At 37.5% G+C, this 27,506-nt stretch overlaps 1 protein-coding gene and 1 long non-coding RNA gene across 3 annotated transcripts; both read right to left on the bottom strand.

Moving 5' to 3' along the window:
- Positions 1 to 1,725: 1,725 nt before the first annotated feature.
- Positions 1,726 to 21,043, bottom strand: LOC103868657. Of its 2 annotated transcripts, XR_004458409.1 has the most exons (3): positions 18,406 to 21,043; positions 2,079 to 13,183; positions 1,726 to 2,007 (listed from the first exon to the last, which is right to left on the bottom strand). It is a non-coding gene; the product is annotated as an uncharacterized LOC103868657 (long non-coding RNA). The 2 variants fall into 2 exon arrangements; XR_004458408.1 differs by having other exon boundaries at positions 1,726 to 13,183.
- A 4,576-nt stretch (positions 21,044 to 25,619) lies between these two features.
- Positions 25,620 to 26,732, bottom strand: LOC103868744. The gene has a single exon (XM_009146819.3). It carries the CDS (start codon positions 26,730 to 26,732, stop codon positions 25,620 to 25,622), a length of 1,113 nt encoding a protein of 370 aa, XP_009145067.1.
- Positions 26,733 to 27,506: the final 774 nt, after the last annotated feature.

The following is a 27,506-nucleotide window of genomic DNA, read 5'->3' as shown; positions in this document are numbered from 1 at the left end:
AGCTTTCTGAACCACTAATGGTGAAATAAAATTGTTGGTTGCCCATATTGTCTATCATTACCAACACCATGGTTCTCCCAATCAAATCCCACAGCTTGGTTGTCTCATCCCATAAAACTGTATAAGGATAGTTTAATCGCTTCTGCTACCACATGATTAATATCTTCTAATAAATCATGAAACTCCTAGTCTTCAAACTCCATATCACCCTCGGTAAGAACCAGAAACGCTTTCAACTCTTTGTTCTTGCAAAGTTGAGTTTTGGACCACATTCATCACATTTATAATACCTGCCATTCTTCTTCTTAGTAGCGTACTCAGATTCTGCCAATTTAAGTTGACCATCACATGTTTTGTGTCCTTGAATTTGTATTTATGTCCCACAGTTTTCCTGATCTTTGTACATTGTCCAAATGTGGACCTACTCTTCTAATTGTTATGTTGGATATAAATATTGATAGACCCTAGATTTTACCATTTTTAGGCCATATATACCATGTTTAAGAGTATTTATTATGCATTCGAGAATGTTTTAGGTCATTTAAGATTCCCATAAGGCTCAAAAATGTGAATCCTGTTGGGGATGGATTGAACCCATCCACAAAGCCCATCAAACAAAAGGCCCAATCCGATAAGCCGAATAGTCATCAGCTCGGAAGCCGATATTCGGGGTTTCGACTTAGCTAAGGACTGCTTTTAGTCGAAACAGAGAGCGGACAGAGCGCGATCGACTTAGCGGCTCGGGGCGAGCATTTACCAGCCAGAACCGAAAGGCCGATAAGGCCCAATCGATTAAAAGAAGATTAGGTTAAGTCGATCACGAATAGACTATAAAAGGAGAGGAAAGCAAAGGAGAAAGGCATCGCCACTTAGCTACACAAACTTAGCGGCGAAATTAGGGTTTATTGTCCGTACAATCATCTCTCTGCTATTTGTACTTTTTCGGTTTAAGCTCTCACGAGCTCCGGCTTGCCATTACTTTCTCCACCTTTGTAACCATCGGGTCGGTCCGGTTTTCAAAACACTACAAATGACAGTTTGATGAGAGAAGAGATTGACTTCTCTTTACAAAACAACCATTAAAGAGTGAGACTATGAGACCTTCATAATTTAACTATGTTTAGTATTTCATCCGTTTCACAAAGATCTATATTTTAGAGAAAAAAAATTGTTTCAAAAAGATATATGTTTTATATTTTCAATACATAAATTAATTGAAAATTGTAAATTTCAAAAAACATAATAATGTTTATAAATATTTTATTGATCAAAAGTTGTGGGAAATAGTTGATAATGTAAAATATTGCATTGGAAACTAAAATTTGATATTTTTTTTAATAAGTGTGAAAAACCTAAAACATATATATATCTTTCTGAAACGGAGAGACTAATAAGCAGAGCAAAAACAAAAGTCTGTCTGTCATAATAGAAGAATGACCAGGGCCGGCGCATAAACATCGGTCTTCTCTGAAGCCGAGGTCCCACGGTCATCTTATGCTCTTCCTCCTCGCGTTCCAGATATCCGTGAGTTAGGCCGATAAATATTCCCAACTCCTTTGTAATGGATTTGGGTCCAACAGTGACGTAAAAAACTGTTTCTTCCGATGTGTCACTTTGATATTAAAACTGTACTAAGATTAAATATACCAAATTCAAAACCGTTTAAATTCTGGTTTTTATTTAACACCCGTTTTCTAATATGATTATTTTTATAACCATCAATGGTTGGATGTGAGAACAGAATTACTTAACGTGTTAGTGTTACTACAAAGACATGAAAAAATGATCTCTCATAAACTGATTTTAGTAATAATATATACTAACGAGAAACAGAGCGGTTTCTCTGTTATTACCTGGTGCAGTCCTACTAAACAAATGGTCTAAGTTTATCTATTAGATGGAATAGTACACAAACAATAAAAAAAAGAACAAACAAGATCATTCTTCACAGCATTGACTGATGAGCCAGCAACATCCTGGCGCCACTGTAAACCAACTCCGCATCATCTGTATGCAAAAGTGTAAACCGGCTCAGACCCAACCAAAACATAATTCAGACAAGAATTGTTAGTCCATACCAGTAAGAAGATTGAGGTTGAACTCAGGAGGCACATTATCTTCTGACTCGACGGCAGCTTTAGCAGAAGCAATGCCAACCGCTAAACTCTGGAACAGATCTAAACCATCGCTCAGCGACGCAACGGTACCGCCTACTAGGCAATCCCCTGCACCAGTAAGCTTCTTGACTTTGGCTGGTACGGTTGGGAAATGCATCGCAAAAAGACTCGAGCCGTGCTTCAATCCCGGTTCAGAAAACCGGTTCGGTGAACATATAAGTTGTACCCTTCTGAAAATCTCTCCACTAAACTTTCTGTTTATGTTGAGAGCCTTATTGGGATTACCCTTTGAGCATAGGAGAGCTCCATTGGAGCCAAGTGTTACAATAACAACTTTAATACCACTTTCAAGAAGAACCAAAATAGCTGGCCTCAACGCACAGAAAACATCTTGTGGTAAAAGCTTGTTGTCTTCTGGTTCAAGGGTTTTGAACATGTTCCTTGCGCAGAGAGTGTTGGCCATTGTTCGGGTTCGGGTCGGGTCGGGTTCAAGACCCGCGGGTCTTCTACAACAAGACCCGATAGGGTAATTTGATCGGGTCGGTTCCTATCCGAACCGGGTTTTTTCGGATCGGTTTCGGGTCTGGTCTTCGGGTCCGGGTAAAATGCCCAGGCCTAAAAAAAATAATGAAAACCTCTTTCTCGGAATATGTGACCCTAGTTTTGGATCAACAAGTTCTAGCAAACATTATTTATCCTCAAAATATAAGGTTGTGGTTAGTTCCAAGAAAAAAATCATAGTCCACAAATGGCTGTATTTTGATTCAATAAAACTACAGAATTAACTCTTGCCGACTCAACTAACACTAAAAATAGAACACAATGTCATTGACTACCTCCCCTAAACTTAAACAACATTGTCTCTAGTGGTATACAGTCCAAGTTTGACCAAAGAAACAAAGAAAATTCGAGAAAAACAAAAAAAAAGTAGGTACGTATCTAATACCACTCAAATTACCGTAAAGAGTGAAATACTCTTTCAAATAAGAGGTTCAACTGTAGTACTTAGGGATCAAATCCATAAGGATCTAAGGAACCTATTAAATCTAGTAAATTATTAATTCTAAGTGTTTGTTGTTTTATGGTTTTAAAGTAAATAGCAATCCTAATTGAGCAAGTCTATTGCTCGACTAACAAGATGATTTGGGGGTGTAACTTATTGGAAAAGTATTAGATGCTGGGTTTCTATTCAGGTGTTGGAGATTATAATTCTATAGATGCCCATCAGTTGCATGCATTATATATTAGAGCTCAACCCCTTAAACACAGTGATCAGCGATGGCAATGTTTCACTGGTTAACTAACTAGATCTTGGATCTCAACTGTCGTTTATTGATCTCAAAAAGTGTCGATTGATGGTCCTATAGGGATATCGATCGATACACCTTTCACAAATATCATTCGATTGTCAGAAGACAATATCGATCGATGCTTCTAGTTAAGCCTTAGGCGTAAGTTGATAATAGGCGTACGTTGATAATGCCCACTAGCTTTCTAGTTCAGCGGTAGCTTTTTCCAATAGTCTAGTATGACAGATTAGGTTCAGGACTAGATGGTCAAGGATGCTTGACTCATGCAGATTCCTAGGTTCAATATTCTAGTTAGCTAATCTAGAAAAATCATTAAGAATAATCAATCAATGAATACAACAACTTAGCAATCTATAGTTGGGGCTAATCCATCTAACCTATTTGAACCCTGAATTTAACAAGTAAACTACTCAGACATAGTTAAGCAATTCATGACACAAAATATAACTTAAAACTACAAAGAATAGAATAGATGAATCAATGTAGTTCCAATCACAAATCTCTCTATGATCTTCTCTGCTGAAAATAAGAATACAAAGGTGGCCAAAAGCTCTCTTGCCTCCTAACACTTAGACATGTATATAACTATTAGGTTAAAAAATTTTCAGGGGTAATTTTGTAATTTGGTGAAGTCTTGGGTTTAAAGTCGGCTGGAACCAAATCGTGCTTCCGCATCTCGACATCGAGCAATGGTACAAGATGTACATCGATCGATCATAATCTTCAATCATCGAGGCTTCTCTTCTGCATCGATCGACGACACTTGATGTGCATCGATTGATTGTTTCTTCTTCGTATCGACCTCTGATGGTCAGCTCGGATGAAATCTCTTTTAAGCCCCTAAATGCTCCATAATCATCACTTCACTCCAAGATACTTCTGAACCTCAAAACATACCTAATAGGATAGAGTATATAGTATGTAGATAGTAAAATACTTATATACCATGGGTAAAAATGGGTCAAATCCATGGTATATCAACTCTCCCAGACTTACCCTTTTGCTTGTCCTCAAGCAAAACAAACAGGCAGTCTCTCTGAAAGAGGTTTGAAAACAGCAGTGACTTATAGATATAAAACATAAATCATCACCTCCACAATTTCGCAAACCACATCTAAAGTCCTAATTACAAAAGCACATTATGCAATATCCTAGCTTAGCAACCAAATTCAACTAGTCTACAACTCAGCAAATCTTGTCTGACATTCCCCTATACTAACCTTATTTCTTAGCATAAATATAAATGTGCATGCTTTACTTTGGGAGTGTCGATCACATGATGCAAGGGTTTTCAGACAAGTATCTGGAACTAGAGGTAAAAGTTAGTTCCTAATTTCTCTCTCTCTAATTTCTCTCTTGAGTCAAAGTCTGCTTCCATTGCAGGATCAGTAACCAAGATTGGACATGCTTCCATGAATCAAGACTTAATGGTGTTTGCCACCAAGTCTTGTTCACTTCTTTTTTTACCTATATCCAAGAATTCTTTGTGAAGCGAGCCTTGTGGATTGCCGCCTCCAAATCCCGTTCGAATTCTTTATTTGGAATATTTATGAAGCAAGCTTTAATGGTTGTAGCCACTAAGTCATGTTCAGATTCCTCCTAACTAAATCCTAAGTCCTAATAAAGCAATAAATTTTGGATTTTTTTTTTAAATAAACTAACTAACTACTCTAGGATCGAAATAGAGAGAGAAAATTGTGATAAATAAATCTACATAAGGCTTTACCTTCCAGACTTTTCTGAAGAATCTGATCCCATGTATACCAAGTTTCAAGACAAGAGGTTATATCAGGTTTAATATTGGAGGTCAGCTTTGGTTCCTTCAAACAATCCAGGCAAGTGTGTATAGTTGACAAGTTGATCCACTTTAGCATCTTAGTACTATCTACAATTAGTAAATCTAGAATGGTGCTAAAGAGTGGTTAGACATTCAAGTAATAAATTCATAGTCCCTTTCATATAGCTAAGCATAATTTATTAAAATCTTTCTATAAGAATCAGAATAAATCATATCAGTGAACCTACCCCCAGACTTAAATTATATTGTCCTAGTGTAACACAGTCGGAGTTATGGTGGAAATAAATCATAAGTACAAATGTAACAAATTAGGAAGATAAACCTGACCGGAATGAGAATCGATCGATGTGCATAGGTATGCATCGATCGTCGTGTGTGAGTGAATGTCGATCGATGTCGACGTCTCGTCCACGGTCGATATGTTGGTAATCATTCTACTTGGGTTTTGCAATAAATCTGAAAGAATAAAAACAAAAATAAATACTAATAACTAAGAAAATCAATTAAAATTACCTAATAGTGGGTTGCCTCCCACTCAACGCTTTGTTATAGTCATTTAGATTGACTTAGGAGGTATATGACTTCTTGGTGGAAAAACAGCTACTTGTTGGGAAACAAGCATCCACATCATCTCTGCACATTCTGGACCAAGCTGCAATGAAACTTCTTATGGCCTCATCATTTCTGGTCCATCTCTCATCCATCTTTTGTACTGCATTTGAGATGTTCTTTAGCCTTTCTAGGATGTCTTTAATGCTGAACTGACACCATCCTATCTTGATGTAGGTGTATTCTGATAGCTCGTTCAGGTTCTCATGCATTGACTCCATGTGGTTTGGTATCAGTTGTGCGTCGTCTGGTGTAGATATGGTATCGATCGATGTGACCAAGTGTCTATTGATCGTTGCTGGTGTAGTGTTGTCGATCGATTTGGAGTGTTCTCTGTCGGTCGATGCTGATATCTGGTGCTGAGATGCGAGTTATCTCTGAATGGCTTTGACTTTCTTCTGTAGCCACTCTGCTTGGCTGTCTAGTCCACTGAGTTTGACATCAATTGGAAAGTAGATGTCATCACATCGCTTCTCAAGTCGGTCCTCCAAGGTGTCTATAGCTTTGTAAAGTTGTGATGTGATCTGATCAACTGCGTCTGTTGTGTAGAAAAGATGTTCTGTAGGTTTTTTGCCGTCGAGCGATGTCCTGTGGAACTATCGATCGATGTTGAGCTTTCTTCCTGAAAATCATGTTGATCATTAAGCTTACCAATGTCCCTTTTGACATTAATCTTATGTGTAGACAAGGTGTCCAAGTATCGTATGATAAGTGAGGTGAAACGGTCGTGCATATCCTCATAAGATTTTAACCTATCATCCATGGCTGCGAACCTTGTGTCGATCGATGCGATGTTGGAGATATCGATCAATATGGCTGGTTGTGGATCATTCATGCGAATGGTATCCATCTCTTGCTTTAGCAGATCAATTCTCGTGCTCAACCAGTCCTCGTTGTTGTTGAGAGGGTTTTAAACGTTGTTAATCCTCATGTTGATGTATGCGATTTCCCATTCATCCTTCTTCTCTTCCAAACCTTCCGGTTCTGCAGGAAACTGGGATGTGTGTGGCTTGACGTCGATCGATGGTGCTTTGTTGGCGTCAATCGATGTTGATGTTGTAGCTTCCTTCTCAAGGTTGTGCTGCATACTCTCAATCTATGTCCTCATCTCTGCCATACTTCTGAAAAACTCATTGTAACCTCTGTCCAAAGGCTGATAAGTTTCATCTACCAATGTCTTGAGTTTATCTCCTAGCTTTTCCTGAGCTCCACAAATACTAGTCACCATCTCATTGATCTCATCCTTGGTGTAGATCTCTGGTGCCAGTCTTGTAGGTGTGAAGGAAGTGGCATGTTCTGGAAGGCATATGTGACTCTCTCTCTCCAAATAGGGATGCTCTCTCCAGAATTTTCTTGATGTTGTCCTTGGTAACAGGAATCATCTCACCAGCTGCGTTTCTTGCATGTCCAAACTCGTCTCTGTAGACTACATATTCGTCCTTCTGTTTCCATCTGAACTTTCTGGCTCAATAGCTGTCATAAGCGCGATGTCCACATTCATAACGTCAATCGATCGATGTTTAAGGTTTCTTATCGATCGACGTTGTGTTACCCTGTCGAAAGATGTAGAAGCAACCTTGTCGATCGATGTTTGGCCAACAGGTCTGCACGTTTGGTGTGAACCAATTCATGTTGTTGTGGCCCTTGGATATTCGTCTGGAACAGCTGGATTGTTGTCTGGAATGCTGTGTTGCTGCATAAACAGGTTGTCTGCTCCATTGGCCAACTCAGGAATATCTGCTATGTCCTCTATGAATACCTGTAGAATCCTTCCATCCATAGCTCATGCATGGCCATCTTGGTCTCTGAAAATTCCAAATTCATCAGGCAATAGAAAATCGTAATCAATACTCATATTTTTCTTAGTAGATAAAGAAAGTTTTGGTTTAGAATGAGAATCGATCGATGTTGATACTGATGTATCGATCGATGGTAGACGTTTGTCTGCTGAATTAAGGTTTTTTGATCGAATGCTCTTCCTGGATGTTCCTTCTGAATGATTTGTAGGAGCATTCATCTTTTCTACTTCTGTTTCGTGAGAAGTAATCTGGGGTGCAAATCTCCTTATATAGGTATTGGTATACCTACTTGGAATTGAAATATTTTCTTTTTCCTTTTCTAAGGCGGCAGCTTTAATATCGATCGATGTACCAGGTGTGGTATCGGTCGATGCAGAAGATCGTTTTGCCAGATGAGGGTGGGAATCGACCGATGCTCAGTAGACTCTGTCGATCGATGGTGTAGGCGTGTTGTTGAATGAATGGGTTGAATATCTTTCATCCTGCATAGCAATCTCTGTAGCTCTTTCCTTCCAGTAATCCTCATCATACTCCTCAGTAGGATCCTCATTGGATGAAAGAATCACAGTCTCCACTGCAAAACCTTCATGGAATCCAATATCTGCCGAACTGCCTATGGAATAGTCATCTCGTCCGTTCTTGTTGGGTTTTTGATAGGCAAAGTCTGGATAGTAATGATATAGTAATGTGTAGTGGTCTACCGATTGCATCCCGTTGAGCGACGTGGGATAGCATTCATTGGTCGTCGGTGACTCATTTGAATCGATCGATGTGATAGTATGTGTGTCGATCGATTTCGAGTACTCGGTTTCGTACTCTGCTCCACAATGGCATGCTGCAATGTAGCCAAGATCATTCCCAAGCTCCACGGGGTTGACATGTTGTCTCACAACTCGAACTACGTCAGTGTCAAACATAATCTGTTGGTGTTCATGTCACATACAGCTTCTACTGTAGCCAAGAAAGCTCTTTCAAGGAGAAGTGAAGAGTTCCAGTTAAGCTTGATGTCCAGGACATGAATATCTACTAGGACAAGGGTATTGCCAATCTGTACCTTAAGGTCTCCTTTGATGCCTCCTGAGCTCCTTTCTGAAAGATCCACGAAGGTGAAAGATTATGATGAGCGATCTATTTTCAGACCCAGCTGGTCTGCCATAACCTTAGGTAGAATACTGACTGATGCTCCTGTGTCACAAAGTGCATGGGGAAATTCAATACCTTTTACCAGATATGGTATTGCAAACTTCCGAGGATCACTCTTCTTTTTCAATGTGATCCTTAGTTTCATCATTTCCCTGATGTAATGAAACATTCTCCTAATGTCCTCCTCAGTCTCCTTGGTTTCTCTGAAGAACATCCACAACCGATGTGTGTAGTAAACTTCATCAAATTGTTTCTCCACTAGGATTCTGAGGACTCTCTTAGTGAAACCATCCATCTACTTCTCAGTAGCTTCCCTCTTAAGGTGTTTAGGAATCTCCTCCTTCCTTTTCCTTAACACTCTTCCCTCAGTTGCCTCATCAACTTGTATAGGCTCGGTGTAATATCTGAAGGGTTGGGTGTAGGTTCTGGTGGGTTTGCTAAAGGTTTAGGTGGTGGTTTGAGTGTGTTGATTCGGTTACTATCAATTGATGTCAATCGCACTCGGTAGGTGAGAGGTGCCTGCCGATCGATGGAAGGTGAGGGGAGTCGATCGATGTCGGTCTCTCTCTGTCTATTGATGGCTGGCTCATGCGGTCGATCCATTTTGACGTAGAAAGGGGAGGGTGGGTGAGGGTGTTTCTCCGCGAATTCCTCATGAGTCATGATTCGAATTGCACTACACTCCGCAGTCGATTCAGCAGATGACGTCGATCGATGTCCAGAATAATCTGTCGATCGATCTTCTTCCTAGTCTGTCGATCGATGTGCATCCATTGACATCGGTCGATACCAGTATGATCCGCCGAAGCTCATGGAGCTTTCAACTTCGAAGTTTCCTTCTCCAAGCTACTCATGCTTCACCACTTGCCAAAACTCATCATCTAGGATGGCATTCACGTGGTGTTTTGCTTTCTCAACTCCTACCTCTCTAGCCAAGGCTTCTTGCCTCTTTACAGTGTCTCTAGTCTGAGCCACTTGCATTTCAAGCTTCCTCGCTTGAGTCCCTAAGGGAATCTCCATCCATACTCCATTTTTTCTTTTAAAATGGAGTAAAAGTGAATATGGAGTAAGGAATGCTCTAACCCAACTTCATATCTCACTCCATAATGAAGTTTACTCCATAAATGGAGTAATCTATTCTTTGTTTGTTCATCACTCCATTCTAGAGTGGAAAATGGAGTATGATTGGAGCAATTTTACTCAATTTTCACTTTTACTCCATTTTGAAGAAAAAAATGGAGTTTTACATTGGAGATGCTCTAAGGTCTCAATCTTGTGTTCAGACTGTTGTAGGCAGAATGTATCTTTCCATTGAAATCCACAGTAAGTTGTTGCTGTCCTTCCAGAACTCTTTCAAGCATTGCTTCAATCTTACTTTCCTGAGTCTGTGGTGGTGGATTTTGGTAGTATGAGTTTCCATAGCCTCAGCTGTTGTTGCTGAAAGGTTTCTGGAACTGTGAACTCTGGTTACTCCTCTGACCATTGCCAAAGTAGTTTTTGTTTCCTCCCTGGTTTCCAGACCTCTAAAATCCAATACCTCCAATGTAGTTCACATCTTCTTCTCCTTCCATGTATACAGCTAATTCTCTCAAAGTCAGTGTTCTTGGTGTTGCTGCTGTTTGCAAGATTTTCTATCAGTCTCATAGCCTTGACCGGATTCCTGGTGTTGAAGTTTCCCTCGCTAGCTCTATCAAGAGCCATCTGACACCTCAAGGTGATACCTCTGAAGAAAGTGCTCAGCAGTTGCACTTCATTGAATCCGTGGTGTGGACAGTCTCGATGGAAGAACTTGAATCTGATCCACGCATCATTAAAAGACTCTCCAATCTCCTTCGCGAATGTAGCAATTTTGCTCCTCAAGTCTTCAGTGCATGCCTCATCAAAGAAGTTTCGCAAGAAAGCATTCTTGATGTCGGTCCATGATGTTAGAGATCTTGTGGTTAGCTGCTTAAGTCAGTGCATCGTTTCTCCTGTCAAAGTATACTTGAAGAGCTTGCACAATAGGTAGTCCTCAAGGACTCCATCCATAGGAATAGCAACGATAAGTTCCTCGAACCTCTCCAGATGGTCTATAGGATGCTCGTGCGGTAACCCAGAGTACGGTAGCTGCAACACGAGTGTGTACTACTGAGGCTTCAGCTCGAAATTCTCCTTCTGAATCTCTGGAAGTCTAATAGCTGATCTGTTGGTGTAGTACTCGTCTGGATGATTGTAGTCAGCCAGTGCCTTTGGTTGAGCAGCCTCTTCTACAGGTTGAGCAGCTCCTGTAGCATCAGCATCAGGGATTACATTCCACTGAGCGTTTAGTTTCTGACCTGTTGCATTACGCAGATGACCATCCTGGTCATACAGGTCTCCATTATCATCCTGTCTGAGATTAACAATCGCAACCATGTTTCGCGACTGAGGATCGATTGATGTACGCGGTGTAGGATCGATCGATGTCGAACGAGGTAGTTCGTTCGACGATGAAGGTCGGGTATCGGTCGATGGGTGGGTGCAAGAATTGGTGGACATGAAAGCTGCTGCGTCGATCGATGTGGAACATTGATCTTTGTGGATCGTGCGTTCCAAGTGAGAAGGATCTTCTGAGAATAACAGATGTTTTTCCTTGTTGCTTCTTGTACTGATGGGCATGTACCTGAAAAGACAAGAAAAAATTTTTGTGTCAGAATGGGGGTAGAAAAAGAAAAGAATTAATAATACTAAATCTAATGGCGATCAAAGCTCTCCGGCAATGGCGCCAAATTTGATACCACTCAAATTACCCTAAGGAGTGAAATATTCTCTACGACACTTACTTTTTTTTAAGTAAACAGTAAACTTACCAGTGAATTGCTTCCCACCAAACGAATGTTTATACTCATTAGCTCGACTTTGGAGACCAGACTTAGTCAATATGAGGTCGGTAACTTTCTTTAAAAAAATTTCCAACGTCCAATACCTTACTCTACAACACACTTCCCATGAAACTTTTCACATAATCCTCTTCTTTGTCTTTCAACAATGATGTGAAAGCTGCTCTATCTTTCATGAATAGCTGTAAGAATCCTTTAATGTGCATTTTGTACTCCATGACACAATCTGAGAAGCTCTTAACAACCAGTGCCAACCGAGGATCGCCCATGATCCTTTTGCTCTTCACTATCTTCTTGTTTTTTCTCCCAGACTTATGTGATTCTGCCTCACTTCAGTTTACATAAGAGACAAATGCATGTTGACGATCATCAGCTATCCCAGTGTAAGAAAATACTTGTGTACTTCTGTTTGGTGGGACATGATTATAGGAGACATACTCATCAATCTTTGATTAAGCCACATGAAGTTCCTCTAAAGTGGTATGGAAAAGCCAACCCATTTTGAGAAGGTTTTGTGGTAACTCCAAGTTTCTCAGCTATAACCTTAGGCGTGTTGCTAAGTGCATCTCTTATATTACATAAGGCATCTAGGGATTCATTCCATGAGATAGTGCAGGGAATTGCAAACTTCTCAGGATCTTCCAGCTTTTTCAATTTATTGACCTTTTTAGGTGCACTTACAATCTCATTGAACAAAAGTTCAATCTCTTCCATGGCTTCTCTGGTATTCTTGAAGAACCCACTAAACTGATATTAGTACTAAGCATCTTCAAAAGAGACCTTCAAGAACTCTCTTCACTCGCTTGTGAAAACCAACAAATTCTTCTGCGTTGATAGACCATCTAAAATATATGGGTATGTACTACACCATGGACTTAACCCTTAGCGCAATAGGATTCAGATCGGTCACAATAACCGATGCCTACTCTATCTCTGGGTGTCAATCGACACTAGATGGGTGTTGATCGACATTAGATGGGTGTCGATCGTCACAAACCTTTGTTAAAGCCTCCGTGTTCATTCCAGATAAGTTTTGATCGATAGTTTTCTTTAGTGTTAACCCTTCAGGGTCGAGTAAGCATTTCTTGATCAATTTTGTTATGAAAAAACTCAAATATTTGCGGGCATGAGAGGGTGTCGACCGACAATGATGATTGGTGTCGATCGACATTGCAGTCGGGCTGACGCAACCAGCTTCTTTCTCCAGTTTTTTCTCCAAATTTTCGTGTTGTTCTTCACTTCCCAACATAATAGCATTAACAAAATTCTTGGGTGGTGTCTAACTTCCCACGCTTTGTTGCTGCTGATTGTCCATGATTTTTTTCAGCATGCCTTCTATCTTGCTTTTCTGAGTTACTTGTAAAAGGATTTTGGTAATTAGATGATCCATAGTTCCTTGTGAAGCTGATGTTTACCTGAGAGGGCTTCTGGTACTGAGAGTTATGGGTGTAATTAGAAGCTTTCTGATTACTTGTGAAGCCACCTCTCTGATCATTTTCAGTGAAGTTGATATTCCCTTGTTGATTACCAAACCTATGAACCTGAAAACCTAGTAACAATACCGTTAGAAGAGAAAACGCTGCGTTTTGCTAAGAGAGAAAAAGGCGATTCTGAGTGCGAACTGCGACATAGGGTTTTGGCTGTGATGACGACGGTGATATCACCGGAGTTACCGGTTTCTCCGGGTGGAGAATCGGGGGAAAGCAACGAAGAGGTCGAGAAGGTTCAAATCGAGCAGAAGTTGGATCAAAGTTGGGCTACGGTAGCGAAAGATAAGAAGTCGTTGAAGAAGTATGAAGTGGAGATTATGGATCAAGGGGGTAAACAAACGGTGGCGATTCCGGATGAAGTAATCACTGAGTCGACACCATTATGGGTTGATTTTGTCATCGGAAATTTTTTGGATCAAGCGCCTCATGTCGCAAAAGTCCATATGGTTTTGAATAAAATCTGGAGGTACGGTGATGTCTCAGCAAAGGTAGAGGTCTATGAGGTAAACGATACGATGATGAGATTCAAAGTATCGGATTCAAAAGCTCGAGAGAAGATTCTCCGTCGAGGTATGTGGAATATAGTGGGGGTTCCGATGATCATGAAAAAAATGGACTCCAAGAAGTGAAGAGGAGAAACAAGAGGAGGAATCCATTCCCATGTGGATTCATCTTAAAAAGGTACCATTGAATATGTTCTCTTGGGAGGGTCTCAGTCTTCTGGCGAGTCCTGTGGGAGTACCAGTGAAGCAACATCCAGAGACTATTGCTTGCACAAGCTTTGAAGTTGCGAAGATATTTGTGAAAGTGGATGTCTCGAAACCTCTGCCGAAAGAGATGAATTTTACAAATTAAGGGAAGGAGTTTATGGTGGATTTCTATTATCCGTGGCTTCCTAAAAGGTGTAAACTCTGTGATAAATGGGGTCATGGGGAGAAGGTGTGTGCTCTGAAGGGTAAAGGGAAGGTTCAGGAGGTGCAATCTATATTAAGTTTGAAGGTTGGTGATGAGATGAATGGAAATAAGGATTTGATGGAGGAGGATAACAGAGAAAAAGAAGTAGCTTCAGTGGAGGTATCAACTAAGGAACAGTCTCCTAAAGTGGATAACAAAGAGGAGGAAGTTAGTGATGGTAATGATGGAAGCTGGTCTCAGGTCCCTCAAGGGAAAGCTGGTAGATCACAACCGAGTACTCCTAAGCAAATGATGACTGAGATACATATTTCTTCATGAAAGTATACAGTTCTAAGTACAAATGAAGAGGAGGAAGGTGAAATTGTGGGTGAGGATATGGTTAATGTGGTTGGAGAAGGAAACATGGATGAGAAAACTGAGATTTTGGACGAAGATATTATAGAGGATGGTTTGTTGGAACGTAGTAGAGGGAACAATAAAGCTGTTGGGCAGAGAGGAAGAAAGAAAGGACATAAGGCTAAAGCTCGGGATGAGAATCCTGTGAGTAAAAGGTCTTCTCGTCACATTAATTAATATGGCTGGGTTCTTTTGGAATGTGCGCGGATTTAATAAGTTGTTGAAGCATTCTGTGGTTAAAGAGTGGATCAGTGGAAGTGAGATGATGTTTGGGTGTGTGTTAGAAACGAGGGTGAAAGAAAGGAAAGCAGGAAGGATTCTAAGTTCGAGTTTCAGGGATTGGTCAGTTATGACAAACTATGAGTGTAGTCCGGGAGGTAGGATTTGGCTTTTATGGAGAGAGTCAGTGCGAATGACTCCTGTTTTCAAGTCAGATCAGCTTATTACTTGCTCTGTTGGGTTGCAGAATGAGGAATAATTTTTTTGTACGTTTATCTATGCAAGCAATGCGGTGGAAGAAAGAAAGGTGTTATGGGGAGATCTCTGTGATCATCACTCCTCTCCGATGTTCAAAGACAAAGCTTGGATTCTTATGGGTGATTTTAATGACATCCTGAAAGGTGATGAAAGTACGGGGTTCTCAAATCTTGGTAGGCTCCCGACTGGTATGCGTGATTTTCAAAGGATGGTACTTCAATGTAATCTATCTGACATGGTCTATCAGGGACCGCTTCATACTTGGTGCAAAAAAAGAGGAGAAGGAGTTATTTGTAAGAAGCTAGATAGAGTGTTGCTAAATGGAGAATCAATAAATAGATTCCCGATTGGTTTTGCTACTTTTGAGCCGGGTGGATGCTCTGATCACTTGCGTTGCAAGTTTCAGCTGGTGCCACCTGTGGAGAAAATCAAGAAGCCGTTTAAATATGTGAACGTGATAGGGAGTCTACCAAATTTCATTCCGAGACTAAAAGAGTACTGGGAAAGTACTGAGGTACTCTTTCATTCTACTTCTTCATTGTTTAGATTTTCAAAAAACTTGAAAAATCTAAAACCGCTAATAAGAGAGTTGGGGAAGGAAGATTTAGGCAACTTAACAAATAGGACTCGGGATGCGTATGTACTTCTGTGTGAGAAGCAGAAGAATACTTTGGTTTCTCCATCTGAAGAAAACGTTATTGAGGAAGCTGAAGCTTACGAGAAATGGTTGTTTGTTGCTGGTCTTGAAGAAGAACATTTGAAGCAGAAGGCTAAGTTGCATTGGTTGGAAGTTGGTGATCTTAATAACAAGACATTTCATAACTCTATCAGAACGCGTAAAGCACAGAATGCTATAAGAGAAATTTGTTGCTCTAATGGTAGTAGGATAGTGCAGCATGAGGATATAAAGCTGGAGGCAGAAAGATATTTCTCGGAATTCTTGAATCAGAGGCCAGAAAACTACCAAGGAGCAACTGTAGATGAGCTGAAGGATCTTCTGAAGTTTCTTTGTTCTGATGAAGATGGTAGATATTTGGATGCAGAGGTAACAGCAGAAGAAATTAAGAAGGTGTTATTCTCTATGCCTTCTCATAAATCTCCAGGTCCTGATAGATTTCCTTGTGAGTTCTATCGTGTTGCTTGGCCAGTTATCGGACAGGATTTTATTGTGGCAGTTCAGTCAGTTTTCAGGTATGGTTTTCTTCCAAAAGGAGTCAACTCTACTATCCTTGCCTTAGTCCCGAAGAAAGTAGATTATTTAGAGATGAAAGATTTCAGGCTCATTGCATGTTGTAATGTGCTTTATAAAGTAGTCTCGAAGATCCTGGCGAATAGATTGAAGAGAGTTCTGCCTGAGATTATCGCGGAAAATCAATCAGCTTTCATTAAAGGGCGGCTTCTGATGGAGAATGTTCTACTGGCTTCTGAATTAGTGAAAGATTATCACAAAGATTCTATTACGCTTCGGGGAGTGATGAAGATTGATATATCTAAGGCGTTTGACTCAGTACAATGGTCATTTGTGTTGACAAGGCTTGAGGCTTTGGGATTCTCAGAGAAGTTTATCAGTCTGATCAGATTATGCATATCGACTGCATCATTTTCGGTACAGGTAAATGGTGACTTGGCTGGACATTTTCAAAGCTCCAGGGGATTGCGTCAAGGATGCTCACTTTTCCCCTATCTTTTTGTGCTGTGTATGAATGTGCTTTCAAAGAAGATAGACAGAGCAGCTCAAGAAAATGTTTTCAAGTATCACCCCCGTTGTAAGCCACTCGCTCTTACACATCTTTGCTTCACGGACGACTTGATGGTCTTTGTAGAAGGGTCCAAAGAGTCTGTTCAAGGGGCTTTAACTGTGTTCGAGAGCTTTGAGAAGTGGTCTGGTTTGAAGATAAGCATTGAAAAATCCACTCTCTATCTGGCTGGAGTAGAAGAGGAAGATGAGAACAGGATTTTGTCGAACTTCCCGTTTGCTAAAGGAGAGCTCCCAGTTCGGTACTTGGGGCTACCGCTGATGACCAAAGCTATGAGACAGCAAGACTACTTTCCATTAGTTGAGAAGATCAGAAGCAGGATCAGTACTTGGACGAGTAGATTTCTCTCTTATGCTGGAAGATTACAGTTGATTAAAGCTGTAATTATGAGCTTGGTCAATTTTTGGGCTTCGGTTTATCTTCTTCTTCTTCCTAGCAAGTGTATTGATGAGATTGAGCGACTATGTGGAGCTTTTCTCTGGACTGGGCCAGAGTTGAAAACCACGGGTGCTAAGGTTGCATGGGCTACTGTTTGTCAGGAGAAGAATGAGGGGGGTTTGGGTATCATAGATCTTCGTCTGGTGAATAGAATAAATGTATTAAAACTTATCTGGAGGCTGCTTTCGGGTAAATCTTTATGGGGGAAATGGATTAAAAGCAACTTGCTGAAGCAAAAAAGCTTTTGGGAAATAAGTGAGGTGACTCAAGGAGGGTCGTAGATGTGGAGAAAGATGATAAAGTTGAGAGACACTGCGAGGAGGTTTCATAAGAAAGTGCTGGGTAATGGTAGACATACATCTTTCTGGTTTGATAATTGGTCGGAGAGAGGAGTTTTAATTTCAGTATTGGGTGAGAGAGGCATTGTTGATATGGGTATTAAGCGAGAAGCTACGGTTGAAGAAGGGATCATGAGAGTTAGAAGAAGAAGGAAGCATCGTTCTCTGCTGCTAAATGAGGTTGAGGCAGAGCTAGCGGTTGTAAAAGACAAGCTGAGTGCTGATGTAGAAGATATGGATGTTTGGAGAAGACGGTCTGGGTACAAAGAAAACTATTCCACCTATGAAACTTGGTCATTATTGAAAACTGGTGAAGAGAGATGTGACTGGTCTAAGGGTATATGGTTTTCATAAGCGACTCCAAAGTTTGCTTTTGTGGCTTGGTTAGCTGCTAGAGACAGGTTGTCGACTATGGATCGTATATCCAAGTGGGATCGAGGAGTAGATGTTACTTGCGTATTATGCAAGAGTGAGCCGGAGACTAGAAGTCATCTATTCTTTGAGTGTAGGTTCTCTGCTCAAATTTGGGAGCATCTCACTAAGGGGATCCTGCTCAGTTCTCATACCAATGTCTGGAAGGATACTATTACTCTCTTATCAGATGATAGCATGGAAGGGAAGAAGAGATATTGTTTGCGATATGCATTCCAAGCAGCTATCCATGCCATATGGAGATAGAGGAATAAGATAAGACATAATGAGAATGCATTGCCTATTGCAGGGGTGATGAAGATGGTAGAGAAGGGAGTTAGGAACAAACTGAGTTTATTGAGAACAAGGAAGGGATGGGATAAGAGACTACAATATTGGTTTAGTACTCGTCTTTGAGTAACAGGTTTTAGTAGTAGTTTTTGATCTTGGAAACATTTATGAAGTTGGAGACATAGGTTCACACTTGATGTAATAAAGGTTTTTTTATGAATAAATTTAACATTCATTCAAAAAAAAAAAAAAAAAAACCAGTTCCAGTAACGAAGTTCACATCCTCTTTAGTAATCTCGTCACAGAGTTCAAAGGTCTCAAATTCTGTAGCAAAATAAACTTCCTTCTTGCCACAAGGAGATTATGAAAATTTTCCAGTTTCTCTTTCACCTCATCGATCTGAGTACCATCCGCTTCAGCTAACTTCATCTTATCCAGATTTGCATTCTTGGTGCTATGGCTATACATCAAGTTCTCGATCAGCCTTATTGCTTCTTCTGGGCTTCTAGTTTCAAAGTTTCTTTCACCCGCATCATCCAGAGCCATAGATACCTCCAATTAATGCCTCTAATGAAGATACCTATAAGTAGTACATGGTGTGGAGAGTCCCCTTTGTAAGATCTGAATCTGATCCAAGAAGTCTTGAATGCTTAAGTATGCCCCTGAGAAAACATGGAGATCTTATTCCTTATATCTCAGACCTTGCATCATTAAACATTTTTTTATAAACGTGATCTTAGTGTCCTTCTATTTGGTCAAGGATCATGGCTGCACTGCTTGAGCTAGTAAGCTGGATACCCAGATAGAGAGTACTGGAAGAGTTTGCAGAAAATGTAGTCTTCAAAGACACCATTTCACTTGATGCAAGATACCAAGTCTTATAACTTCTTAAGATAGTCAATGGGATTCTCATGGGAAGACTACAAAAGAGATGTTGTCCCACAAGCGTGTAATAAGCGGTTTCAGCTCAAAGTTGTTCGTCCAGAATGTAGGAGGGGCGAATCACAAACCTATTCAAATAGAACTGTTAGGGCCTATTTTAATCTCACCATGTTCTCTTATAAAAAAATTCCAACATTCTTAGCATTCTCAGCTACAAAAATATCAGCATGCATCACATTCCTAGCATCATCAATCCTATGCCTAGCCACATTATGCGCAAGACCATAATGGTCTCGTAGGACTCCATCTGCATCAGCCATTAACACAATCGTATTAACCATCTCTTCTCGTTCAAGTAGCGTGTCGATCAATTCCTGAGTAGTGTTGATTGATGCTTCTGCACAAATGGTATTGTTTGATGCTTGAGGGGTGTCACTCGATACTCTTTTCTTGTATGTGTGGTTCGTACGTTCCAACTCCGACAGTTCCTGGTTGAACAAGGCCAAAAGCTCTTTTTCCTTGTTGCTTCTAGTATTGCGATGCATGCACTTGAAACACACAAAAAAAAGTAAGTAAACTAAAAAGAAAAATACAGTCAAAAACACCTAGACTAATGGTGATTAGAGTCCACAAAAACAACACCAAAATTTGATATGCTCAAATTTACCAGTGATCAACTCTTTAATTTCAGGTGCGATGTAATACTTAGGGATCAAATCTACAGAGACTCTATGTTTCACACAATATACTTGAATTGAAGACTAAGCTATATTCTGGAAATTCAAGCTTTGATCGTAAATACCATATTGTGGAAGCTTTCTAGTAATCAAATATGCAAAAAATAGAGCATGGGCTTACATTCAATCACTTTGTAAGAGATTTCAAAGTGTTATTCGTAGATATCATGACAGAAAATTAATAAATGTTTGCATTGAAAACATTTTATTAGGATATCTATGTCTGGAATCAATAATTTATATTATTTATTTAGATACATTAGGAGTGTAATTTGATATCACGATATATTTTGAGTGAAAAAAATATGTACTCTTATTTCAGATTTTGTTGTGTTAATCAAGTGGAAAATAATTCACTACAAATAAATAAGTAAATTGAATCACTTAAATTGTATCACATAATTAAGTGATTCTATTTCAAATCACTTATTTATAAATAAGACAAATAAATATAAATTAGCATAATTTATAATAAGTGATATTATCTATTCTATTAAAAGGGAAGGAGTCTACATAAATCTACTTATACAAGTTGTTTGGAACATTTCATTAGACTTAATTATTTTTTTAGTCTCACCTTATATTTCTTTAACTATGCAATAATCAATTACCTTATATTTCTCTAACTATAAAATAATCAATGCTCTTATTTATTACTCAACTTACTATGATACACCAAAAAATTATACATAACTTTATTATACTAAAATATCATCTTATAAAAACATGTCTCATGAATCCATAACCAAAACGTGACTGGTAAATTTAAATACCAAAACTATATTGTTCCTTGGTGCCACCAACTTTGCAACATTTTACACTATCATTTATTTTTTGACCAAAGATTTCACTCTATCATTTTTTCTTTGATTGAAATGTGATTTTTCAAATGAATATGTTGACCTTTCGGAAATATTTATCTACACAACTTATACATCATAGATTCTCCTTGACTAAAACTTCTAATAATTTTGACTATATTATAACGAAGTTATTTTGCATACAGTTTAATAATTTATTCTAAATATATTGTTAGAGATTATTTTGTGTACTTTAGTTTAACAATATACTCTAAATATATATATTCTAAATATATTGTTATGATGATTTTTGATAAGAATATATTATAGATGCGATTGAAAATTTATATTATTAAAAGAAAATATTTTTAAAAATATATTTATAAGAATTTATAACATCTATATAAAACTCTTTATTTTTTATCCTACCATTAACTACAATAACTATAAATAATTTAAATATTTTAAATAAATCCTATTATTATTTCTCATTTTGTATGATACACTTCTCTAATTATTTTTCTTATTATCATCCAAATCCAATGTTATTGTTGTTATTCAATAACGTTATATACATCATATATTATGCTCAAAGATGGATATATAATATTTAGATATCAATTATTAAAATGAAAGCATATATCATACAAAATATTTTATCATGTCATCTAACATTATATAATTCTAAATATTTACAAAATCAAATTTAATAAAAAAACACTTTAGCAAATCATTTGTTAAAACAAAATTATATATATTTACGTTAAATTATTTTTTTATTAGGTTAATATATTAGAAGTTTCATTCATCTATTAAAATATTATTGAAGATTATTTTTTCTACCATGTCAACCAAATGCCGGGTCACACTTGATTGCATGTTTTTTCGAAGTTTGCATGCTTTAAATTAACGAGTTTTCATTAAATCTAAACCAGCTTATGTACAAGTCATCGTGTTTACTGGTTCGACGACGGGTCCAAACTAAATATAAAAGTATTGTTCTCATCTAATTGAAAATAATTTATTTTAAAATAATAGACGCACTGAATCTGATCAATCCATATAATTTTTTTGAAAAAAGTAATCAAACGATTAAAAATATAATTAGATTAACTAACTAAATAAAAATAATAATTTTTTTTGATATAATAAAATTTTGTAACATAATAATGCATAACAAAACTAAAATACTAATTCATATCATATATTTTTATCGACTGAAAAATAACCCGCGCTTTTAAGCGCAGGTCAAAATCTAGTTATTAATTTATTTTGCATCAATTCAATAAAACGATATGTTTTTCGTACTTTGTATCACTTTACCAAAAATGATACTATGCTAAAAAATTATATCAGTTACATAAATGATGTATTCATTAATTTAATTAAAAAATGATGTATTCATTGTTTTTTGTTGATATCATTTATTAAAATGATACATAGTTTATCAATTATTAAAATGATACATATTTTACTTCAATAAAAATGATATAGTCTAATTCAATTATTGAGTAGCGTTGATTGATGCTTCTGCACAAATTGTGTCGTTTGATGCTTGAGGGGTGTCACTCGATACTCTTTTCTTGTATGTGCGGTTCGTACGTTCCAACTTCGACAGCTCCTTGTTGAACAGGGCCAAAAGCTCTTTTTCCTTGTTGCTTCTAGTATTGCAATGCATGCACTTGAAACACAAGAAAAGAAAGTAAGTAAACTGAAAAAAAAAATATAGTCAAAAACACCTAGACTAATGGTGATTAGATTCTACGGAAACAACACCAAATTTTGATATGCTCAAATTTACCAGTGAACTACTCTTCAATTTCAGAGTGCGATGTAACACTTAGGGATCAAATCCACAGAGATTATATTTCACACAATATACTTGAATTTAAGACTAAGCTAGATTCGGAAAATTCAAACAAATAAGTCAGAATTGCAAGTTATAGAGCGTTATGGGTTGATGAAGAACGGTTCTTGTACTCAGATTACGATTCAAATCAATCATCTCTCGTTGCAGACACTAACTATGTCTAGATACTAGAATTCCAAATCTCTTTGCGAATACATAAACTAAATAAAGCATTAAGAAAACTATGATAAGTTAACTTAATCTCTAAATCCCTAAATCATATCTCTTTGCGATTAGTTATTTATCTCATCAAAGATAATTTCAGGTAATCACTATGCTGTTGCATCTATCAATTATCATGTAATCAGGATTCTAGTTAATTACTCTAGAACTCAACATTAAGATCAATCAGTTACGAAGAAATTTATAGATACCCGTAGCAATTCTATCAACTTAGCAATTAATCATATATCTTATAAATCTCTATATCTAACAGGGTGATTACTCAGACAAGATCAAATAACGCATAAATGAAATCTGGATAAATTGTATTAAGATAAAATAGAAATTCTGAAGTTTCAAATCAATCTCTGAATGAGTGCTGATCTTTCTCTTCAAATCTCTCTAAATTTTAATTCGGGGTCGCCTAAAAGTGGCTTAAGAAAACGTAATATTGCTAAAAACACGATTCAAAGCTTCTCTTCAAATAAGGAAATTTTTTGGGTTTTGTGTAATTATTGAAACATCATTAAAGGAGTCAGTTTGTTAACTTGAGACGGGTGTCGACCGATACCAAACTGAGTGTCGATCGACACCATCGTGACAGATCGACTCCGACTTTAACTTTTCAGCATCAGTTCTCTTCATGATCCAAATATCTCTAGAACCTCCAAAATGCACCAAATCGTACTTGAACTTGCAAAACTTTTAAAACCAACTCGAAAATCATATAAAGACTCTAAATAAGGACTTATACCATGGACAAAGTCCATAAAAACCATGATTTGTATTATCAGATGTAGATTAATACATTCTTGACTTCAAACATCATATATCACTTGTTTTACCTCGTGTTGCAGTATCTATCTATTATCATATCTAAACATTTTTTCTTCACTATATTTAAATGAATAAGTACTAATAAATAATGGCCTATTATCAGAACCAATCCAAGGTGGTTAATAAATACCAGCAGATGATTATATATCAATGCAGTCGTAATTAGCCACTGCTCTATAAACCTGAGCTTTAATTTTGAACTTAGATTTATTACCAATACAAGTAAATCTTCCCTATATTGTTTTGAATCATGAAGCCCCGATAAGAATATCATATGATTAAATAAGGAAAATGAAAACCCTTCTCATAATTTCCTTTAATCTCATTGAAGTCCCAAAATATTAATTGAGGTTTGTGCTGATAAACTCGAGCAGCAGCAACTTTATAAGTTTTCGCCAATGAGCCTGACAATACTTCAACATGTCAAAAGGTATTTCTGTCATCTTTTACATATATGTTTTAACAATAGAGAGAAGGGTTTTCCAAAATGAATCTTGACCTCTACATTTCAAAAGATGGCCAGTCCACCACTTCCCCTCCTTAGCAGATACTACAACAGAGTGAGAATATTTTAAGTTCTTTTCCTACCTTATATACACACTTATCTACATTCATGATTTATATGAGAAGCATAATATCAGGATTTTGAACTCTCATAATATCATTCAGATGTGGAATTATCATAGGTATTCCCAACCTTTGACAATTCCAAGCAATATCATCATCACTCATGTGGTGTGTTTGAGAGTAACCACAATACCATGAGCATTGGTTGATTGATCATGGTATGTAGAAGACGAGCGTATTTCTTGCCTTTAAGAGGATGAATTGACGGTTTATCCTCCATATATGCTTCTGGAGCTTTCCTTTTACCGCGTATTCTCCATAAATAATAGCATTTAGTTGCAGCATTGGAGTTCCCAAGCTTTTACATCCACTCTTCAACCCAAAGACTCATTTCTCCATTATTTCCACATATCCACCGATTGCGGTAATTCTTTCTTGTATCTGTCAACTCCACAGATACAGCAGAAGAGCACTCTGGACACATTTCACAACCATGCTTCAAACACTATTGCAAGTTGTACCGAACATTTGTAGCCTATTGTATCAAAAGTCAAATTGTCATAGCTGAAACTAAAACTTAAGGATTGGTAAGGGGTTTTAACTAGGGTTAATTGGTTTCTACATGTTGAAATACAAGAACGGAGTGATATGATTCATCAAAATTCTTGGGTAAAGAAGAAACAGAATTCATGCTTTTATCTTGGCAACAAGACATAATGGTGACATTTAATTAGAGTTCAGCGGTTATTTTTTCCTACAGAAGTAGTATTGCCTTCGTAGTACCATCTAAAAGCTTTGATTTATTCTTTTCTTGTATGAATGTTAAGATCAATGTTTGATCGTGAATACCATATTTGGTAACCGTCTAATCAGTCTTTGATTTATTATTCTTCTGTACGAACTACATACGCCGAATCATATCATGCATTTTACATTTCAAAATCCGAAACTTTCCACTAATAATGAATGAATACCTTGCAAGATAATTCCAATTGCTACTATTTGTTTGTTTGGTTATGAAGTTTATTCATGTTAGTATGTATCTCTTTTTCTACATGTTGAAATTTATTTTCATAAAAAAAAGCAGTATTGTACCATGAAATAAGTACAACCTAAATTTTGTTTGATAATGATAATTTTATGAGAGCCGTTTGTTACCTTACATATAATTTTATCGTAATTAATTTTAAACTTTGGTCCAGATAAAGTTTCATTTTGTAAACTTAAAAAATCTGATATTGTGGTATTTTTTACCAAATTTATAAATGTCATTAATGTTAAGATTCTAATTTAATTATAAATATTCTAATTCTATATCACTATATCATTCATTTAATTTAAATATTTATTTTGACTTTTTACAACCGAGGAAAAAAGGTCTTTTGCTCCTTGGATGCTGCACTTCAGGTTTTAAAATTGTATTATCCAATAGAAAAAAAATCACATTCAAAACAAAAGATATATTAGAAAATAGGTAATCCATCTTGCCACTTTAATGAATTACAATGTATGAATAAAGAACAAACACCATTTTTTATTCAGAAGAAAAAACACAACTTATAAAACTCAAGAAGACGGTCAAACATGCGAGGTGGAGGGGGCAGCAAAGAACTTGTGAACCCAAACATGTTTTCCATCAATAGTGAACTTGTTTTTGTCCATTGGAGTCACAATCTCTTCAATCTTCGACGCATATTCCATCTTCAACACCATCCTCGCAAACAAGGGCTGCTCATTCTCTTGCGCTTCTTGCATCACTATGGCTTCTATCACTTCTCCAAACTTCCTCGTGAAGTGAACCCTAACCTCCGATTCAGAAATTGGATATCCTTTGGAAAACGTCAGAAACACCGTCCTATCATCCGCCGGCGTTACCTCTTCCTCGTCCTCCTTGTTGTCCGCCCCCTCTGTCTCTGTCACGGCCACCTTTGCTTTTTCTTCAACAGCTGGAGCAGGAACCCATTCTTGTGGAGCACTCACCTTTATAGGGGTTGATCGTCGAACACTCGACCTAATAGAGGTTCGTTGTTGAACACTCGACCTACGAGGGATCTGTTGTTGAACATTCCACCAGCTAGGGGTTTGGCGTTGAACACTAAACCTAGTAGGGGTTTGTTGTGGAGAACCCAACCGGATCTTCTTCATCTCCTCAATCACTTTCGCCCTCTCTAACGCCAACAACTGCTCCTTGTAGCCCTTCTCGTATATATCATCAAAAGCTCGGTTGCAGACATCGTTCAAATTCTTTGTCACTCCAACGAGAATAGTTTCGCGGTACTGGTTGATGTAACTGAGAGTGAGATTACTGTCAGTTAGATCTTTGAGAAAAGGTATAACCACCTCATCATTGTTGTTGTGGTTAAGGAGGACGAAGCTTGAGTATTCTTGGTTGTATAAGATACTAAGACACACACCGACTTCGTTGGCCACCGCGTCGATTAACATGTCTTGTGATGAGACAAGATACGCAACCAAGTTGCGTGCGAAGCCAAGTTGCTCGACCACGAGGAGAAACGCAATCACTTGAGACGATTGGTTCATGTCTCGTTTTAGAACAAAGACGAGGCGGGTGAACAAGTCTCTGTCGATTTTGTGGAAAGAATGGAACTCGTCTCGAGTTACCTCCACTTCAAATAAAGAAGAATCGGTTGAGAAAAACGGAGAAGCAAAAAGAGAAGAAGAATAAGCCATGATATTTTTTAGATTTTTTATGGTGGTGGAGAAATGATCTTTGTTCTAGACTAAGTTTAAATAGATGTTCTTTCAGTCAAATTAGTCAAGAGGTGCAATCTTTTTTTTCTATAATATACTTCCTCAGTCATATCTCTTATTAATGAAATTGAAAGTCATATACCTTCTGATAGAAAGAGTATCAAGGCTTCCTTTAACTGATAGATCATGACCCTTGGATCATCATGGATGATTCATCATTCATCTCTAAACCATGTATTCCAACTTTTTTTTTGAAAAATTTTCTTTTTATAATTCTTTCTTTTATGGAAAAACTTAAATCATTTCTGACTTCTGAAGCAAAAATAAAAACACCTCATATATTATTATATATTACAATTTTACTAAATTAAATTAAAATTGTGAGGTTGACAATTGATGATATCTTTCTGTATAAAGTATGGTTGAATGGATTTTTTCTTTATTTTAATGTACAATAATAGCATTTCAGTTTTTGAATAATATAATAAATAACCTTTTCTTATATAGAATTGTTATATAGTAGAAGATTTGTACGAATGTAAACGATTACATTTTTTTTTTAATCTAGAGTATCCCGAACTTATTGAGGGGCTCAAATTAATTTCCAAAGAAAAGTTTAATCCACAGATATATCCTTTTTCCGGTATTCAAATGAATTGTAAGTAAGAGGCGCATATTTGTGTGGCCACACGATCGAGTATTGTGAAGGGCCTTGGAACTTAAATTGCTTATAAATCTAAAACTCACATGTCA

The sequence above is a fragment of the Brassica rapa genome, chromosome A05 (assembly GCF_000309985.2).
Source record: "Brassica rapa cultivar Chiifu-401-42 chromosome A05, CAAS_Brap_v3.01, whole genome shotgun sequence".
Classification (NCBI taxonomy): Eukaryota; Viridiplantae; Streptophyta; class Magnoliopsida; order Brassicales; family Brassicaceae; genus Brassica; species Brassica rapa.
The sequence above is the reverse complement of the archived record's forward strand: the minus strand, read 5'-3'. Positions and strand labels throughout refer to the sequence as shown.

Excerpts from the sequence above, each read along its gene's own strand:
- LOC103868744 (XM_009146819.3), bottom strand. The coding sequence starts at position 26,732 with ATGGCTTATTCTTCTTCTCTTTTTGCTTCTCCGTTTTTCTCAACCGAT.